This window comes from Papilio xuthus, unplaced genomic scaffold, assembly GCF_000836235.2.
Source record: "Papilio xuthus unplaced genomic scaffold, Pxut_1.1 DF824888.1, whole genome shotgun sequence".
NCBI lineage: Eukaryota > Metazoa > Arthropoda > Insecta > Lepidoptera > Papilionidae > Papilio > Papilio xuthus.
Genome location: NW_013533761.1, coordinates 3,134,290 through 3,153,592, shown reverse-complemented (window position 1 = coordinate 3,153,592; position 19,303 = coordinate 3,134,290). Strand labels below are relative to the sequence as shown.

At 34.5% G+C, this 19,303-nt stretch overlaps 1 protein-coding gene across 7 annotated transcripts; it reads left to right on the top strand.

The window, feature by feature from the left end:
• Window positions 1-529: 529 nt before the first annotated feature.
• On the top strand, window positions 530-18,858 carry Srrm234 (Serine-arginine repetitive matrix 2/3/4). Of its 7 annotated transcripts, none has more exons than XM_013325095.1 (13): window positions 530-618; window positions 792-1,047; window positions 3,862-3,969; window positions 9,310-9,525; window positions 9,887-9,946; window positions 10,023-10,049; window positions 10,126-10,158; window positions 10,813-10,939; window positions 12,768-12,820; window positions 12,930-15,464; window positions 15,668-15,757; window positions 16,116-16,220; window positions 18,046-18,858. In XM_013325095.1, the coding sequence occupies exons 2-13, from the start codon at window positions 809-811 to the stop codon at window positions 18,167-18,169; spliced, it is 3,717 nt and encodes a 1,238-aa protein (XP_013180549.1). In that variant the 5' UTR covers window positions 530-618; window positions 792-808; the 3' UTR covers window positions 18,170-18,858. The 7 variants fall into 7 exon arrangements, with proteins under 7 accessions (XP_013180549.1, XP_013180547.1, XP_013180551.1 ...); XM_013325093.1 differs by having other exon boundaries at window positions 16,083-16,220; XM_013325097.1 differs by lacking the exon at window positions 18,046-18,858 and adding an exon at window positions 17,316-17,549 and having other exon boundaries at window positions 16,083-16,220.
• Window positions 18,859-19,303: the final 445 nt, after the last annotated feature.

Below are 19,303 nucleotides of genomic sequence, written 5' to 3'. Positions count from 1 at the left end.
GTACAGATTGTGTAGTTTTCAAGCAAAAATATCTGTTATAAAATTTTACCATTTTTTAACTTCAAAAACGTTCGAAGCCCTACTTTTCAGACAAATTCCTTAAGAGAAAAAATTCTAGCCTAGTTTCAAATTTAAGAATTTTACTTTTTGCAAAATCGTTTTAAAACATAAACCATAGATACATGTAAAGACAACAAAAAATGGTGTAACCAGTTTTGGTATTATACTGAAATGTTTGCAGAATTAAAACCAAAAAAATGAATAGAAAACGTGATATGAATAGATAACGACATCATGATTATGACTAACGTAGCTCAAAGCTCAATTAAGACATAAAAAAAAATGCAACATTTAAAATTATAATAATTTTACTGAATATTATTTTGTCGCCTTTTAACCAGAAATTAAGATTTTTTATATTTAAGAAATCATTCATGAACTGATTTTTATTATTAGCATTAAATGAGAATAAAATATCATAGAAGACGGATGGTTGGCAAAATGTACAACCGATATCTGGTCACACTGACAAAATACAGACAATAAATTCATAGCCTTTCAGCCAAGATGGACGTGCGATTTACGAATAAAAATTCTTGAGCTGTATATAAAATATTGGTGAGATATTTATAACTTTGACCCCAATAAACATTCCGCGTATTTGTGCTTAATTTAATAACTAAAGAAATAGTGCGTACTGTAATTTTATCAAATTCTCTTTTAGTCGACGTATCAAATTGCGCTTCGTTTTATGGAGTTAATTTTGTTAATTGACTTAAATATCAATTTAGGTAAATAAAACAACACAATGTACAATGGTATTGGATTGACGACTCCGAGAGGATCAGGAACTAATGGCTACGTTCAAAGGAATTGGGCATCGGTTCGAAAAACCAAAGATTCTGTGAACTATCGCACCGAAGAGGAAATTGCTAAGTTGGATTCGGCGTCTAACAAACAACCTAATCGTGAAATACTTGATCACGAAAGGAAAAGAAAAATAGAAGTCAAATGTGCTGAACTTGAAGATAGCTTGGAAGAACAGGGGTGAGTTTTTGGCAAGATTTCCATAAAACATTCAAACTATAGGTTATTATTATTGAAACCATGCAGTAAAAGTTCAAATATAACTAATTTCCTCATAGGATGTTAGGTACTACTATATTTACATGCAGGTTTATTTAGTAGTTATGTTCAAGCTTTTCTTATTGTGCTAATGTTGTGAAATGTGGCTGACATAATATCGATTAGTTTAACAAATTATATTCAGATGATCTTTTATGCACTTCAATAATACCATGTTTTTAATGATTAAATGGTAATCATACATACTCAAACCTTGTCTATAGTTTTGTGTAGAATATCAATTCTCTAGGTAGAGTAATATTATGAATGAATTGAGTGAACTACCTAAAAAGGGGGTAAACCACTTTTTTATGACATAAAAAAGTGTGAAGTACATGAGGTGAGAATGGCAGTAATCCCTAAGTTATGGAATATTTCAAGTAATCACTTAGTGAAAATTATTGGATGGTCTACTTTATTAAACATTATTTTAGAGAAAAAAACTTAACAGTGGTAGAGCCTGCTTTAACATCTTCGCACGAATCGGTCCGGCTCGCCCGGTGAAATACCACGACCACACAGAAGACAGGTGTGAAGTGGAAGCAATTCCGCGTTTCGTCTGATGAGTGTGCGTCCCGGAGGCCAAAATTAGTCCTCTTTCCCTTCCCATCATTTTTCTTATAAGGAAAGGATAGGAAGTGGAAGTGGACTTTACGGATGAGAGGATGCATGGAAAGGGAAAATATTTTCTTTCTGTGCATCCTCTCCTCCGTTGATTAAAGGTAGGCAACGCATATGCAATTGCGTATGCCTATGGGCAACGGTCACTTCGCTATTTCAGCGATTTCAGGTGGCCACTCGCTCGTTTGCCACCTTGTGACATAAAAAAAAACATTAACACAAAAAGGTTTGCTATCCCTGATCTAAGATATTGTAAGTTGACAAAAGGATTGTTAGAAGATACTATATTGGGATTCGGATGTCATCATAATATGATGCTTTCATTGGAAATTATTTTCTTAATTAGATGTTGTGGATAATTACAGTACTTAATAATCAAACTATACTTAAGTAATTGTTGTAAATGAAATTTCATGGATTAATTAAGGAATTATTGTTCAATCAATTTTTGATTGAAATTATAATTGCATTAATGATTGTTCAAATGTATTTACCAAGGTTAAAAATTTAATTGTTGTAGAAAATGTCTGGTATTTTATACATCATACTATTATATGTTAAAGGTAAATGAGTTTTAAAATTTAGCTTTCACTATGTTATCATTCTTTAAAACCAAAAGATCATTGCCTTATAAAGACCAGTTACATTGTTGGTTAATTTTGTATACTGTGTTCTTTAACTTAATATAGAACATAGTTCACGGTAGATGCCTTAAATGTGTGCTTATCCAGTGGATTGATTCCTCGTTACTTTTTATTTGGTGCTTTTTATACTTTGTTTTTTAGAATTGTGTTCAAACAAATACTTCTGTCTTATTATTTTAGTATAAATACACCCTTATTGTCAAGTAAAAATAACTAAGGCACATTACACATTCTAAACTAGTTTTCCATCTTTATTTTTAATCATCATGATAATTTTAAATGCTTACCAAATGGTCATTTGTTAACTGATATGGATGTTTTGTTAGTCTGTATATAAACAATTTGCCAATACCTCAACAAATACTATAATGTTGTGTCTATTTACGTCTTAACTTTCAATTGAGTTTCTTATTATTTACTATTTTGACATATTTTACAGTACACATATTATATAAATAAAATAATTTGGGCTAATTGGCTGTTCTTCTAGAATTGCAGACTCTTAGTCCTAACCTAACCTTTTGTTCAATTCTATGTTTAATTTTTTTTTATTAATGTTAATTGAAATGATGAAATAAATTATTAACACAAGTAGGAAACTTACGTATTTAAAAAAAATTATATGTACCTACTCTAATATAAATCAAACTATTTCAGAAACCTATTTTTAGGAACTGATATACAGAAAAGAAACTGCTTGAATATTTATGTACCTAGAAAATATATTTTATGAGTGTAATAAAAAAACCGTCGTGTTATAGGGCACTAGAGGATTGCGATACGGTTGGCCAGATTAGCACCTGGTTTTGTTGGAACCTTGCTACTGTAATTAATTTTTACTGTTTGCACGCGTTACTCGTTACTGCCGTATAAATTAAATTTATCAAAAGATAAATATTTAAATATTTGCAATTGTCGCCGTACGCTTGCAACCTGTTTTATGAATCGACATATGTGATTTTTTTTAATAATAATTTTATAAACAATAAGTCCCTCATAGTAGTCAATAATAGAGCATGTCAATGAATGGCCTACTGCTGTATCAGTCAATCCACCCTTGTAAGGGCAACAGCCCCAGTTGCGCACGAGTCAAATCAATAATGCAACAGAGCGGGACTAGGCAACCCCATGTCATATAATATTCATTTTGTCCGCCGCAGTCGAACAAGTCGCGCCGAGTAACGTGGAGTCGTTATCGTTTTTATTGTTTTTCGGAAAGTAATTCCGCGATTACAACAGCGCGGCGTAACATGCATTGGTACGTTCAGGTGACGGCCTAACCGAGAAATTATTTTCAGAATTTATTACATTTCATTTCCCCGTAAGGCGCGTTGTCCGCCGCAAGTCAATCGCAGCGTTTTGTCATTTGCTAACTTGAATTTCGGATGTTACAACAAATTTTTTAAATTTGTTCTTAATTTAAAACGAGATTTTTTTTAATAATGAGCGTTTCGTTGGTGTGGCTACGCAGGTTGCCGAGGGAGGAGATAGCGGCGCGCGTAGCTGCCTTCAGAGCGAAGCTGTCAGAGTCTAGCAGCGGGGACAAGGACGTATCCAAAGACGAATTTGGAAGAGTCGCGTGAGTATTACAATTTTTAGATTCCACAAGTCGGTACCGATCGCTCTACGCTATAAAATAGCAAACTATATTTGATTTCATTTTTCGAATAAAACTTTAAAGAGAATTTACACGCGGAATTTTTGAATAATTCTTCGATAAGTATTCCCTTAACTAATGTATAATAGTTATGTTATTCTTTACGAATTCGGTTCGAATACAATCGAATGACTAAAGAGATGTACTAATTGGTGCATGTCTGAAGATTATTGGAGCGGCAATCGTCTAGGGTATATTTGTAAATCCATACTAAGAAAAGTTCTTTTCGTTGTTCATTGAAATAAATTAATTGGAAAACGGCACTCCAGGTCACAGCCAATGACGTCGGCCGAACGATCTGCCAAACGCAATTAATTTCTCTGGCAATTATAAATCGAGTAATCGATTGGAGCCGCAACCCGACCGCGGATATTGTGGGTAAACATACCGGGGAATCAACGTGAAATCTATTAATATGTTCCATTAGCTTTGAATTCGTCCAATAAGAAGATATGTTTTTCACATTGTTAGTTTAACTTTATATAATAATGAAACTGCAAAAGCTCGATGAGACATTACTGAATGTCCTAATTCAAATATACGTCTAATCTATTACCCATTCAAATATATTTTTTTACCAGAGTTGCTCTCAAACATTGTACTGATATTGCACCGTCTGAAATGTTACTGCAATTTCAAGTTTTTAGATTGCTTATATTTTCTTAACTCAAACACAAATACAAGTCATCGTATCTGATTTGACGTATTCGTCGATTGTTATGTATACCTTGAGTCCTCGTGTAGGGTAGGAGGCAATGAACTGTGTACAAAGCGCAACGCGTTATCCAGCTAGGGTCCTTTCCTATCGATCGACTTGAAGGGGCCAGTCCGCACCCTCGCTCGGGAGCCGGGGGTGGCCATTTGAAATATCCACGCGCCACCCCATAGCTACCTTGATGTTTATCTTATATTGAAGGGTTAATTATAATTCATATTTCACTATGAGGTTCGATTTTATATGTATGAAAATTATTTTGCTTGTTTTATTTGTTCTTACAACGTAATCTGTTTTTTTTTCTCTCTCTCTCTCTCTCTCTATATATATATATATATATAGTTTTGTTAGGAAGCGATATATTGCCGGTGACCCCCTCCCCCTCCGTTTAAAAAGAAAGAAATACGAAATTATCTTCAATACGGCACACAAAGTTGACTTATGACCAACCAAAATGCAATATTTTGTGGTCTAAAATATTGGAACGAGCACCATATTTCGTACTCGTTTCTTAAAGTTGGTTTATAATATTTTGCCCGTGACAGGTGGGTAATGCGGTTTCGTGATAAGACGGTGCTACACTCTGCCGTGTCAAGTGCCTTCGTTCTAAATATGCATGTGGAAAAATAAATAAAAGCTCGACCTAATTTTTACTGGAACTTGCGGTTTCTTTGCACTTTTTCACACCTAGGGCTGATTTTTTAAAAATTGGTCTATGCAAATAGAATACGAAGAGACATAGTATTAAATGTTCCATATGAAGTCTGTTATCTATCAGTTTTTAACGTAACTTTATTGTAAGCAATTTGAAATTAAATGCTCCATTTTTAGTTATTTTGGCATGTGCTTTAACTGATGTAAATATAATTTTAAAACTAGACACAATACAGTATATTTTTGTCTCAACTAATTGAAAAAATCTGTCAAAACTAATTATATTTTTGTTGAAGAACAGCTGCACGCTTTTCATATTTACGATACTATGAATAAATGTCTGTGATCTGACTGAATTGTCCGAGACGAAAATAATGAGCCACAGAATTTTTAGAATAATAAAATAAACGATTTAGTGACACTGGCTGCAAGACATCGTTTAATATTTATAAACAATTGTTGAATAAAACTTTGGCCAGTCGCATTTTATTTTAAAAAGAGATCAAATTATGTAATTCTAAAGTGTTGGTTATTTAAAAAATAATTTATTACAAACGGAAATTAAATTTTGTATTTGTTATGTTGCACGAATTGTACAAAACCACACCCACGCATTCAAAATAAACTAGACTTAAAAGTCACGCAATGAATTCAGTTAATATATTTTTTACGCAAAGAATTTTAGGATTGCTTGATAAATCATTGTTGGTTTGAAATTATTAATGCTTTAATTCATACTTCAGTGTGTAAAATAATTACACTGAATCCAATATCATGCCGCATTTTACGCTTGTATTGATTATGAAAGCAAGCGATAATATAATCAACTTATGTACTGTTTTAATCTGAAATCATAATAAGCAGGCCTGTTTGTTTGTTTGTAACGTATGTCATGGACTAACCATGAGCTGGCTTTCTTTTACCCCACTTATTTAAATATTTTCTTTCTTTTTTCTTTAATCTCCAATATAAGACCGAAATGTATTTCAATCGTCGTCAATGTATCGTTCGCGCAAAATTAAAAAAAAAAACTGAATTATTAGCCTATGTGCTCTTCCAAGCTATGTTCTACTTCTACGCCAATTTTCAGCGAGATCTATGCAGCTGTTCTGTTCTGGAGATACTTTCTAACAAACATCCATCCATCCATCTAAACGTCACAGATATGCCTATGCTTACCTGCACGATTATCACGGTTTAATTTAGCTTATTTCCTCAATTAACATTGTATTAATAAAAATGCTATACAGTTATTAAGAGATAAACCAAATACTGTTCACGAGTTGGTTCATTAAGAAAAAGAAATGAAGTACAGCGATTTGATTTGTCACTTGCAAATGAGGCGAATGAAGAGTTATGACTAAGCATTTCACTAAGGAAAAAGCGTAAAATCGAATTACGTTTACGCAATAATAATATGAAATTGTGAGAGATGGTTTTTTAATTGGTCCTGAGTGTTTTAACTCGGAAAATATGATAGGTTGTTTGTAAATGATAAGTAAAGTATCAAAAAATAGGCATCAACACCTTGTTAGAGCCACAATTTTTGCTGGAATCCAGGGGCCATAAGAGAGATGTATGTGAAACATCGAATTGAATAATTATTTATATGTTTTAAAAGCAGTAGATTATCCAATCAGATCAGTCTTGTTTGATTGGATAAAATATAAATACTTACGACGATCGACAAAGCCCAGAATTAAGAATATGTGTCAAGCTGGTCGAGTAATAGGATTGACATGGCGGGTCTTCGCTTAACTGTTTTTTTGAAAATATACGACAATTTTATATTTATTGCAAAATTGCTGGCGTTCGTAACTTCGTCCGCGCAGTATTACAAAAATTTAATTAATAGCCTATGTGTTCTTCCAGGCTATATTCTACATATATGCTAAATTTCAGGGAGATCCTTGCAGCCGTTCTCGAGGTACCTTCCAACAGACATCCATCAATCCACCCAAGCATTCGCATTTAATTTTAGTATATTTTTTAGATTACAACAAATGGGGACACGGGATATAAATAAGTAAAGCCAAAAAAATAATTGCACGTACAACTCTGCTCTTTCAAGTTTGCAATTTGATAAAGGTAACTCACGTTTTTCGTCCCATTGTTATGTGAAATTTTATAGCAACACCGAGTTAGCCCTAAATTTTAATGTGTATTGACAGTTTCACTATTTAAATCGTATTTACTATGGTATTTTGGATTTCTTACGTATTCCATAAATTACAAGAATATATGAAATTGATTGCCATAGAGCATTATCGGTACACAGCACTTACGAGTGAACAATATAAATCTAGGGCGTCATAATTTTATTATGATAATTACAGTGCGCGAGCCGGCTATAAAAACAGTAAACCCACGCAGAGCTAAGCCCCCGGCATTGCGTCCTCAGCACGCCTCGTCCGCTATTGTACCAGAGTCGTGATCGAGAAATGTCACATAAAAATAGTTTTTACGTTTTACACGTACACGGTTTACGATTCGTGTGTGTAACCAACGATGCTAATTTTTACTGCGACGCATAAAAATCGCGTTAATAGTTGATAACTTTCTTGTCTATCTTGGTGTCAAATATTTATTTGATGTTTATAACGACGAATTCCATATACGTTTGTTACTAAATATGTACTTGAAAACAGCTATAAGCCTAATTCTATTTACGGCATAGGGCAGAAAAAAGGTGCAAACAATTTACCTATTACGAAACCAAGTATTCCATGGAAAACTATTTGCAGAATGATTTTTTAGAAAATGAGTATTACGAAATTGGTCTCATTGCGACACAAAGGTTTTAATACTCAAAGGGCGAGGGCGACGTAGAACGGAGATGAGTTGTTTGCGCACCCTGCGCGCGTCTGCGTGCTTCCTGCCGCCGCCCCGCCCCGCTCGCCAGCCGCAGTAGCGCCGCCGGCCCGCCGCCGGCCGCCGCCATGTAGCCACGCTCCACCCCTCTATGAACAGTCTTCCATAACCGCCTTAGAAATATATTAGCCTTAAGTAACTAAGTCTTCCATTAGATTTTAAGTATTTTAAGATAACATGCAGAGGGGCGGAGCGTCGCGTCGCGAACGAAACGATAGGCTCGTCTTTGAGCGACTCTGGCGAGGCACTTTTAGGGCCGTTGTGGCGGGCCCGCAGAGAAGGCCCCGCGCATCCTCGCATGACCCTAACCCCGAGGCCATAGAAATACCCGCCGCCATGGCACAGCAAGGGCCTTCACACGTCGCAGACACGCTAGAGCCCGCTCTGCGCACGCTCCTCGCCGGCCTCAGGAGCTCGTGCTGTTGTCGGTGTAACTGCGCAATGAGCAACAATGTTAACAACAATTTGCAGGTCTGTCTCTCCAACGAGGAGGAGAGGAAGTCCATGCGGTCCGTTATAAGGTGGGCATAGGTTTGTTCGATCGATCGGCCGCGAAGCCGATGTATGTAGGTCGCTTGCTATTGTTACAGGAGACTTGCTAATTTAATATGAACGTTAAGCGTACGATAATTCTCTTTAATATAAACGATTTCACGCTCGTTTTCCGCTAACATTGAATGTTTGGTACTGGCACAACATAAAGCGATCGATACTAAAATTGGCCTTACTGAATTTAGTATTCTAAACGTTTGTTTCATATTTTTAGCGCACTTAGGTGCAAATCAGGTAAATATTCGTTGTAAAACGATAATTAAAATATTTCATGTTACTTTTATTTGTCTCATAGATAGTTACACTTACTATCGCTCAATTAAAAGTAAAGAAACTTTCAATTCCAATAAGATTATACTTTGTGATGATGAAATCTATATCCAAGGAAAGAAATACAAATAAGAAAAATCCAAAGTTTAACAAACATCGAATACTTCGGCGCCATCTTGAATTTCCATGTTGTTGGACAGCGTACGTGAGACGCACGCGGTCGCAGAAGCGCAACAGGAGAAGAACGCGCGTCTCCGGGATGCATTCGGAATATCACCGAGGTTCGTGGAGGGCACCAGCTTGGATCCGGAGAGACGCGCGCGTGAGGAGGCCCGCCGGTACCCGCTCGTGAGGACACCCAGCCACGAGCGGGAGGAGCGTGATACACAGATCACTAAGAAGAAAAAGAAAAGAAGGTATAATGAGATAAATTTTATTGAAGATAAGAAATTTGTAACTTTAGTCAACTAAAAATAATTTTTACACTAGAAGCTAATGATAAATAATAAAATTGATTGATTACCTAATACCTATTAAAAACCTTCATAAGTAATTTATGAACTTTTTCTGTAAAAAGCATGTTTTTTTAGTTTGTCTTATTAAGAGAAATATACGAAAAAAGTAGTTTACGATGAATCAGTATTTATGTAGGCAATGCTTTTATCCTTGTCATCAAGGATCTCACATATTATAAAGTGTATGTGTTTGCTATTTCTTACCATTGTTGGAGATCGTGTAATAAGTCATTGTTCTGAATGTTTAAAAACATATTTTCAGTGCATCACCAGAGTCTAAGAAGGCGAAGAAGAAAAAGTCTAAGAAAAATAAAAAAGACAGGTAGGTATTTTTATTTATTGAGTTATAAATTTGAGTTTTTTTTTCTACCATTCTATAAAATATCATTTACATCCAGACAGGTGACACTTGAATTGACAAAGAGGCAAGTATAGTAATAAAGTATTGTTTAGATTCAAATTAAAATCATTGAATTCATTTTTTTAAATTAATTATTACAGTCAAAGAAAAATGTTATGGAAATGCATGCGTAGGTATGGCAACTTATAATTTTTTTTTAAATTTAATGGCAATCAATCTGAATTTATTTTTCGATCGTGTCAAGATTTTCTATACGTCTTTTGTTATTTAAATCAATTAATTCTTATTTATTGAAGTGTCTATCGAAATTGTTCTCTATAATGCTGCCCATTTCCATTAGTACTGCTGCCGCGACTCAAGCAACGGTTTAGTGGAAGAAGGGTTTTACTTTGGGCCATGGCCTTGTTTTTATCCATTGAATTATAAAGCTGTTAATGGAGCATAGTAATTCAATATTTGGTTTAGGATACCACCTGTAACAACATACCAATTCTGACATACATAAATGCGTAAACTAACGGAAGATTTTTTTTTTATTTGTATGAAATTTTTAATAAACCTATTATGTTCATTGATAACTTGAAAGTGGGGTCAGAGGATAATTAAAAACGTGCTAGTTAAAATTACAGTCTACAATTTTTTTTCTACAGTTTGTTAGTAATTAAAAAAAAATGTCGAGAAATTGTTTCATATTTTAACCTGTATGCAAAAGGCAAAGCGACACTGTGAATTTTGTGCCTTCTAGTCAACACTACATAACCTTCAAACTTTCTCCGATCCTATCAGAAAAGGTTAATCAAAAATCATTGTCACTTTTGATTCAATAGACAAGAAAGCAAGAAAAAGAAGAAGCGCTCCAAATCACCGAACACAGAAAGTTCTAGCAGTTCAGATGCAGCACACGATAGTGACTCCGCCAGCTCCGAGGATGAAAAGCAGAAGAAGAAGAAAAAGGTATTTCAAACTTTATCTTTAACTATATTCATTGTGAACACATCAAAATGACATAGATATCTAAAAAAACATAATTACTTGACGAAGACCAAAGATTTAAACATTTTATAACTATTTTCCTTAATTACGAACTTTGTTTAATAACTTGGGTTTCTACAGAATTCATATTTACACTTAAATATCTATAAAACATAAATTATGAGTTGTATATCTCTTTGCAATTATATTTATCTATTTTTTGTGGTTTTCATGCAAAGAAAAACGGGACTTACACACTTTTTTTCTACTTTCAAATGATGGGATGTTTTTGAACAACACTAACCCTTTGCATTCCTTATTATTTTATCTGTGAGTCTTCGATAGATTAGAGGGGATAGTCATTTTAGACGGTTTAGCACTCGCTTTCTTTTTTTCTGTTATATAAAAAACACATTGGCCTGATAAACATGGTTTATACTTCAAAGCACATCCCAATACTCACAATTGAGAGTTTGACTACATATTAAAGTAAAACAGACTCACACAATTCAGTATTTTCTTTAGATTCATCGCTTGATAGTGAAATAAAAATAATTTTGTCCATTTTTTTGCTATGAGTATAATACCTACACGTAAATAACTTTTTCTATGTGGGGTTATATCCAATGTCTCAGTGTTGAAAATTTCTTATATAATTTTGTTTATTTGTTTTATTTATTTATCTGTAAATACATGAAATAGCCAGTAAAAATGATCTGTTTAACTGTGCATCATTTCATAGGATAGCCATCTTTATCTGAAGAAATAAAGTTTACTGTAAGTATGTCACAAAACAATAACACTCAGTATAAATACTATGTTAGGTGAATACTAAAATGTCGGTGTTAAACTTTTATACGTTCATATGAAGTTTAACATTCGCGACTAACTGAGATCGTACAAATAACGTAACGCATTCAATGGGCTATTGTCAGGTTACGTAAGCAGTTATTTACTTGCATGGTGTTTCCTAGTCCTTACAAAAGATGGTGGTTTTGCATTTATTAAGACGCGTTACCTTTATTTATTGGAAAAATGTGCTTATAACAATGCTTAGTTACAAAATTACTATTTTGATTATTTTTGTCAACATAATATGGTCCTTCGAGCAAGATATCGGCTCATTTTTCCAATTTAAGTTTAGTGTTAGTTGTCAAGAATGATTAATAAAAATGTAACTAATCCATAACATTCTCCCTCTTCTCGTTTACTCAAAACTTGTTAAGGATGCTCCACATGTTTAAATGGTAGAAAATACCACCACCGTTTGTTGTATAAGGTACGTCCCAGAAGTGTTATTTTACATTTGATTTTGTGTAATAATTGTATAATATATGTATTTTATAACATTCGAACAGTCTTAACGTTATTGTGTAATTAACTTTAGTATAGTATTTGATGAAGCACTGGTGCTAATCAGTAATGTATTTTCTCAAATCGTTGAGAATGTTATGGATGATAAATGTGACATCCTTTTATATTAGCACAAATAACGTATCATCATTGTGATATTTATATTAAACGCTTTTGTGAGTAGCTTCTAATTATTATTTAACGTGTTTCATTGATTGCCTCTGATTAATTTGTTTCAATGTTTACAAATAGAAGTGCATGTGCAGAAATTACATTTTATTTTTTTATGTTGAAATTCTTCACGCCATTCTTTCACATTTCAATGGCTTGAAGGATTTCATTGGTACTAGTAAAAAGATTAAAAAAAAATTGCGTAAACACTTAGTTTCTTTTTTGGCACTGGTGTTCTAATCAAGCTTTATTATGAAAGTATTAATATTTACTTAAATTTTGACAGAAAAAGTCGAGTGCCAGACACCGTGCAAGCATTGATGTATCCAGCCGCGAGAGGTTTGTAAATATTTATGTACTTACATACATCTGGATCTAAAATGCAGTTTTTATTGCGACCTCATTAATACAACATTAAAACATTATTAATAGACAATTTTTTTTTCAGTTCTCCAATTAAAACGACAAAAGATAAAAGATCAGAACGCGAATGTGAACCTGTACAAGATGTACGAAGCAAGAAGAAAGACAACGAACGTGATGATTTGCAACGTCGCAAGAGAAGCGTTAGTGAGCGCTGTGACGAGACCACGAGGAACTCCAGATCTGATCGGAGACGACGTGAAGATCGCAGCTCATCCAAAGATGACAGAAGAGAGTCGCCGGAGTACAGACAAAGATCTTATGTCACCAAAATTGTCAACAAAAACCGTGAATCTGTAGAAGATAATTATGAAAAGTCACGGTCAGGGAAACGTCAAAGAGCACGATCTATAACTGTATCCGACGAAGAACCGCCACCAAAACATAAAGAACACAAGGCAAACAAAAAACGAAATGATCGAGAAAAGAGTGGCTCACCCCCGCCGAAGAGGAAACGGAGTATTTCTATCGAATATCGCAGAAATGATTCCTATAATAATGATATAGATCGAGACATAGACAGGAATAGAAGAGAAGGTTCTTACCGTGAAGACAGAAGAACGCGCCGAAGAAGCAGATCTTATGAATATAGGAATGACAGAGGACGAGAGAGCACTTTTAGGACAGAAAAAGATGAAAGATATGACAATAAAAAATACAACGATCGACACAGACTTGATCGTAGAGACAGTTATGACGAGGAACCTAAAAATAAAGCAAGTAAATCCAGCAGAAGAGGACATCGGGATTCATCTACAGAATATCAAGGCAGAGATAATAGAAACAAGTCAACGTATAAAGAACCGGAAAGATATTACAAAATGACAAAACCTGACCGATCAATCTCATCAGAGTCTGAAGATGAAAGGCCGCGCAATGAAAGACGTGATAAAGAAGTAAAAAGCAAAAGTAAATATTATAAAGACAGAAGTGCGTCCCCTCCCACAAAGGAACAAAATAGAAAGAGCCCATCACCAGCTCGTAGACAGCATGATGCATCTTTGACTAAGAGACGAAATTCTCCAACGCCCTCGCGGCGTGTCCCGTCACCTAAACATCGAGAAACTAACTCAAAGAAACGTGATTCTTCGCCCCCAACAAGACGAGATTCACCAGCGAACCGGCGACGCGGTTCTACGCCGCCTAAAAAACGAGAATTGTCACCAAAAAAACGTAACACTTCTCCGCCTAAACGTGATAAATCACCGTCAAGGAACCGGGAATTAATATTGGCAAAGAGACGTGATTTATCGCCACCAAAGAGGGTTGACTCTTCATCTCCAAGAAGGCGGGCATCTTCGCCATTAAGAAAACGGGACTCATCAGTCTCTAGAAGACGTGATTCACCAGTAAGAAGTCGCGATTCACCACAATCAAGAAAATGTCAAAAGCCCTCACCTAAAGGTTCGCCATTCAAGAGGCAAGATTTATCACCGCTTAGAAAAAAACAGGACAAAATCAAAATATTGCTCAAAAATGTCGATAAACTTGAAAGCAAGGCTGTTAGAAAATCTGCAACACCTGATAACAGAAGCAACCACAGACGAAGCCGATCAAGATCGTCTTCCATTCCCAAAAAGAGAAGCAAAAAAGATAAGAGCGAAACTCCGAATCGTAAATCGAAGAAACGACAAGGAAGACGTTCCTCGTCGCCTAGAGACAAAAATGATAAAGAAAAAAACAATGATCGTAGGGAACATCGCAGTTATAGATCGAGATCTCATTCTAACCAAAGGAGCAGAAGCACATCGAGCCTCAGTTATTCTCCGGCACGACGTAGTCCCGAACGTTACAAGGATATTATTGAAAAATTACCCGAAAAAGATAAGCGTAAATACATCAAATCCCCATCTGACCTACATCCCAAAAAGAAAGACGTCGGAAACTACAAATCGAAGACTTTGTGCATCAGAAGTTCATCCAGTGAGAACGACGATTCCGAAGATGATTTCTTAACATTGGACACGAGGGACAGACAGGAGGAATTAGATATCAAAGAAATAACTTGGCTAAAAGAGAAACTAGCTCGCATGGCTAAAGCTACTTTGGGAAAAGCCACAGACGAAGCTAATGCTTCCACATCCCAGCCTAACACTAGCGTAATAGAAGAACAAACTAGTAAAGTTAGCCCAAAAACGGATAAAACGAACAAATCGCCACAACCAGAACATAAAAGTGTGAATAAGTGCGATCCACCAAAGGAGAGTCCGGTTAATGTTGATAGTTCACCAGAAGTGAAATGTGTGAGGAGTAAATCTCGCAGTTGGTCGCGCTCGTCTTCACGGCGCTCACGGCGCTCCCGGTCTCGATCGAAATCTCCATTGCACGTGAAATCACGATCCCGGGAAAAATCCCGATCTCGTAACAAATCTCGTTCCCGGGACAAGTCTACCCGCACCAAATCGCGCTCCCGGGACAAGTCACGCTCTCGGAACAAGTCACGGTCACGGGACAAATCTCGCTCCCGTGACAATTCACGAGGGAAATCTCGATCACGGTCAAGGTCACGCTCTCGCTCCAGGTCATCGCGTTCGAGGTCTCGTTCTTACTCTTCGTCAAGGTAAGGTTTCATTCTTTTGAAGAGTGCTTTGTGCATTGTATTTTAATTTCTTACAATTAAATAAAAACACCAAATTTAGTTAGAGATTCATACGTAATGAGCAAAAAAATATAGTTATTATAATTTTTATGTAGATTGGCTCAGGCGTTTTCTTGCGGCATGAGGAAAATTTAAAAAGTATAATTTATATGCATTAATTGCAGGCGGTCACGGTCCAGTCGTTCCAGTTCTTACAGCAGCAGAAGTACTTCAAGATCCACCCGCAGCTCTTCCAGATCTACTCGCTCCTCCAGGTAAACTAACTGAGGCTTCACATTGGATTAATTTTAAGTATTTGATCATTGGTGAGTTTTTTCAATAAAAAAGAAAAAACAAACAAAAACACTGTATTAAGAAATCAAAGAAATTGTTTGTTGTCGACTTGGTATATCATAGTCGATAAAAAAACACTGTATTGGAAAAGCTCATCAAGACGAACGATCTAATAAATCAAAACTAACTGAAATTATGTTTTCCGCTATCGAAACCAATTCAAATGCGAATAAATATAAAACCACAATGAAACGGACGAATTGAACTTGTGAATGCATGCAACGTGCGCGACGCAATAACGTACAGAACAATGACGGGCGTGTACGCCGATTACCGTAGATCGAGCGGCGCGCGGCGCACGCGCACGCGCACGCGCTCGCGCTCGCTCTCCATACCGCGCCGCGCGGGCTCGCCCAGCTTCCTCGACAGGAGGCGCATCACGAGGTACTGCCCGGCCCCCAACCCCACCTAGCATACAGTGCCTTAAGTACACACTGTTATATAAATACAAGTGTGAATGATATTTACGTTTCTTTCTATAATCTTTGTAAATAAAGAAAAGTGACGTTATTTTTTGAAAAAAATCTTTTGCTACTCGTGTAAACTGATTCACTAACGTAACAATACAATTATTTTTTCTTTAGTATCATTTATTCAAACTACTTATAATCCAAAAGCGAGAATATAAAACTTAAAGCACTGTATAGGGCAAAGTAGGGATTGTGTTGAAATAATAATGATAGTTTTTTTTATTGTTTATCTCCGCATAATACTGATGTTTTATCATTATTGTCTCAAGTGGTTTTGTAGTACTTTAACATTTTCCGTGTGTCGCTTTTTATGCTAATTTTTTTATTTTTATTTTAGCTTAATTTTTTTCTTTGCAACAAGCGTATCACCTCATAGTATGGTTTTGTTTTTCTTTTTGTTTTATCGAAATTTTTTCATTTTGTTTTTTGTAGAAAAAAGTCACGAAAATATAGCACGAGTTCTGAAGACACGAGCAGTAGCTCCGATTAGTGAAGTGACTGTGGATAGAATAGTTTTTAAGTTATAATATGTATTGTATAATTGTTCACTATATAAGACTTATGTTTTCAATATATTGCTGAATAATTCACATGGTGTTTATATTTGCATATACTTAACCTGTGGTAGACATGCTCATTTTTTCTTGCTGGCATTATACTTATTTTTTCATTTTTTGATTTCCTAAATTGTATTATTTGTTTTAGTAGTTTATTAATTAACAGTTTTCTCAGACATCGTGACACTCAATATAAAGTTATATTCAAATAATTCGATATTAAATTTATATTAGAAAATTGAGCAATATTGTCATAATTTACACAAGCCATTTTGAATCCCCAATTTCCTTAAAACATATTTCCATTTGGAATCATTTTAACATTCGACATTTGTTACTAACAGGGGTGTGCTACTTACGTGTTTTTAAATAACGTGATTTAAATCACCATAGTGTCACTAACTATCTTGTAGTTTTTGTAATTTATTAATGTACTATATTTTCCTCCGTAGCGCACCCATAATAGATCTTACATACGAATCGAACAGATACAAATATCGAAGAAGAAGGTGAACTAATGGAATCCAATGTTTCAATTTTAATCGTTAAGGAAATAACTTCAAACTGACAGCCAGATGTAGAAAGTGTTGCTATATATCAGTGGACATTTATTTCAAGTGTTTGTTTCTATTATATTATTATTAATCGGATTTGTTTCTTTACATTAAAGTTTATTGCGAAATTAAGTTTTTTTTGTTTTTTTTTTATTTTTTAATCTGTTTTTTATTTTCTTTTTTTTTTGCATGCTAGATTGGTAAAGTAATGTGATGCATTTGTACAGAGACGTTGTAGAACACACTTAAATGAAATAAATTTATATTTTTTTTCTTTCAATTTTCTATAAAGCTAGTTTGGCATTATCACTACAAGTAATGGAGGTAAGCCATATTTGCATATTTTTTTTATAACGTATGGTATGCTTTCTCGATATAAGTTGTCTTAGTAACTTTTTAATTATGTTAAAAAAAAACAGTTGCATTTTGATTTTATGACTTTTTAAAAGCGTAATTTTAATAAATCTATGTGAATATTTAAATAGGTTAGAATATATCGAGATAGAAATCATACACATGCCTGTTTTAACTTCACATTCAAATTAAAATTGCATGATGACAATTTAATTTTGTTAATTTATAACTACTAACTGATGCATGTCCGCTAACAAATTAACAATTTGACCAGCGCGAGGAAGCGTCCGATACCGTACAGACGACCGACACCGTCGTCACCCAGCACACACAGCTACTACAGCAGCAGATCTTCGCAAAGGAGCTGGACTCGATCCCCAAGGCCTGAACACGACTGATGCAGGAACCAACCATCGACAAAAATGAAAAAATTGGTGTGGGGCCAACCATAAATTACGTTACACTTTTTTGTGTTGACAACCCACTTTGTTTATGGATAGAAATCGGAACGTCAATTATTGGCGCCAAAAGATTTGTTTATATTACGGTTTTTATTTTTGTTGTTCTAGTCCCATTTTCTTAATACGCTATTTTTATCAAATGATTTCAAAGTAAAGTGTTGCGAAAATATTTTATAGACCTACAATTAGGATGGGAATTTTTCATTTGTTCACCAAATTAATATAGTAGCGCTCCCCGTTCCCTTCTGTTTATATGACGTAATTAATGGTGGCCGTTGTTTTCTAAACAATAAAAAGGTGAAGTTAGTTTATCGGAGATTATGCTTTAACATTGAACAAATAGCTTTCCCATTAGAAAAACTTCACATGGGTTTTACATGAGATGTAGTGAATATCAAACCTAATTTCAAAGTACATAAAGCAAAGATTTTTCAATTTTACGCGTACCTTCTTATAACATAAATTCATGGTGATAACAATAGCTCCGTTTGGCATCTTTGCATTCTTTAATATTTTTAATAAAAAAACCGGCGGATTTGGAATACATTTTGTGCCGACCCTATACAGTGGGATCATGAGGAATTTTGAATACCTACAAAAATTATTATGTAGTTAAATCAAGGCTTATTTCTTTGCTGTTAAAATTGCGATATACTGATATTTATAAAACTCTCCATAGAAATCAAGACATGTATAAAAATTACATTAAAATAAAGTCAAAATATATTCACGTTATATGTAAATGAATAATTGTACTACATGAATTTAATGCAATCCCACGAAAATATTGTCGGGATTTTAATATAAAAACATTATTTAATTAATAATTTACCTTTTTAACGATTTTCAAAGTAGTTATACACACCTAAGGGAGTTTTATTCGTTATTTATGAATAGCGGTAATGCTTTTAACATTAATTACAATAAAAGCATTCCAATTTATATTTAAGATAAAATAAATTGCCAAAGAATATTTATTTACTTTTAAACCAGCTAATAGACATATTTAACAAATACATCTATATAACGATGTGTTATATACTCAAAAATACTCTTAATCATAAAAAAAAA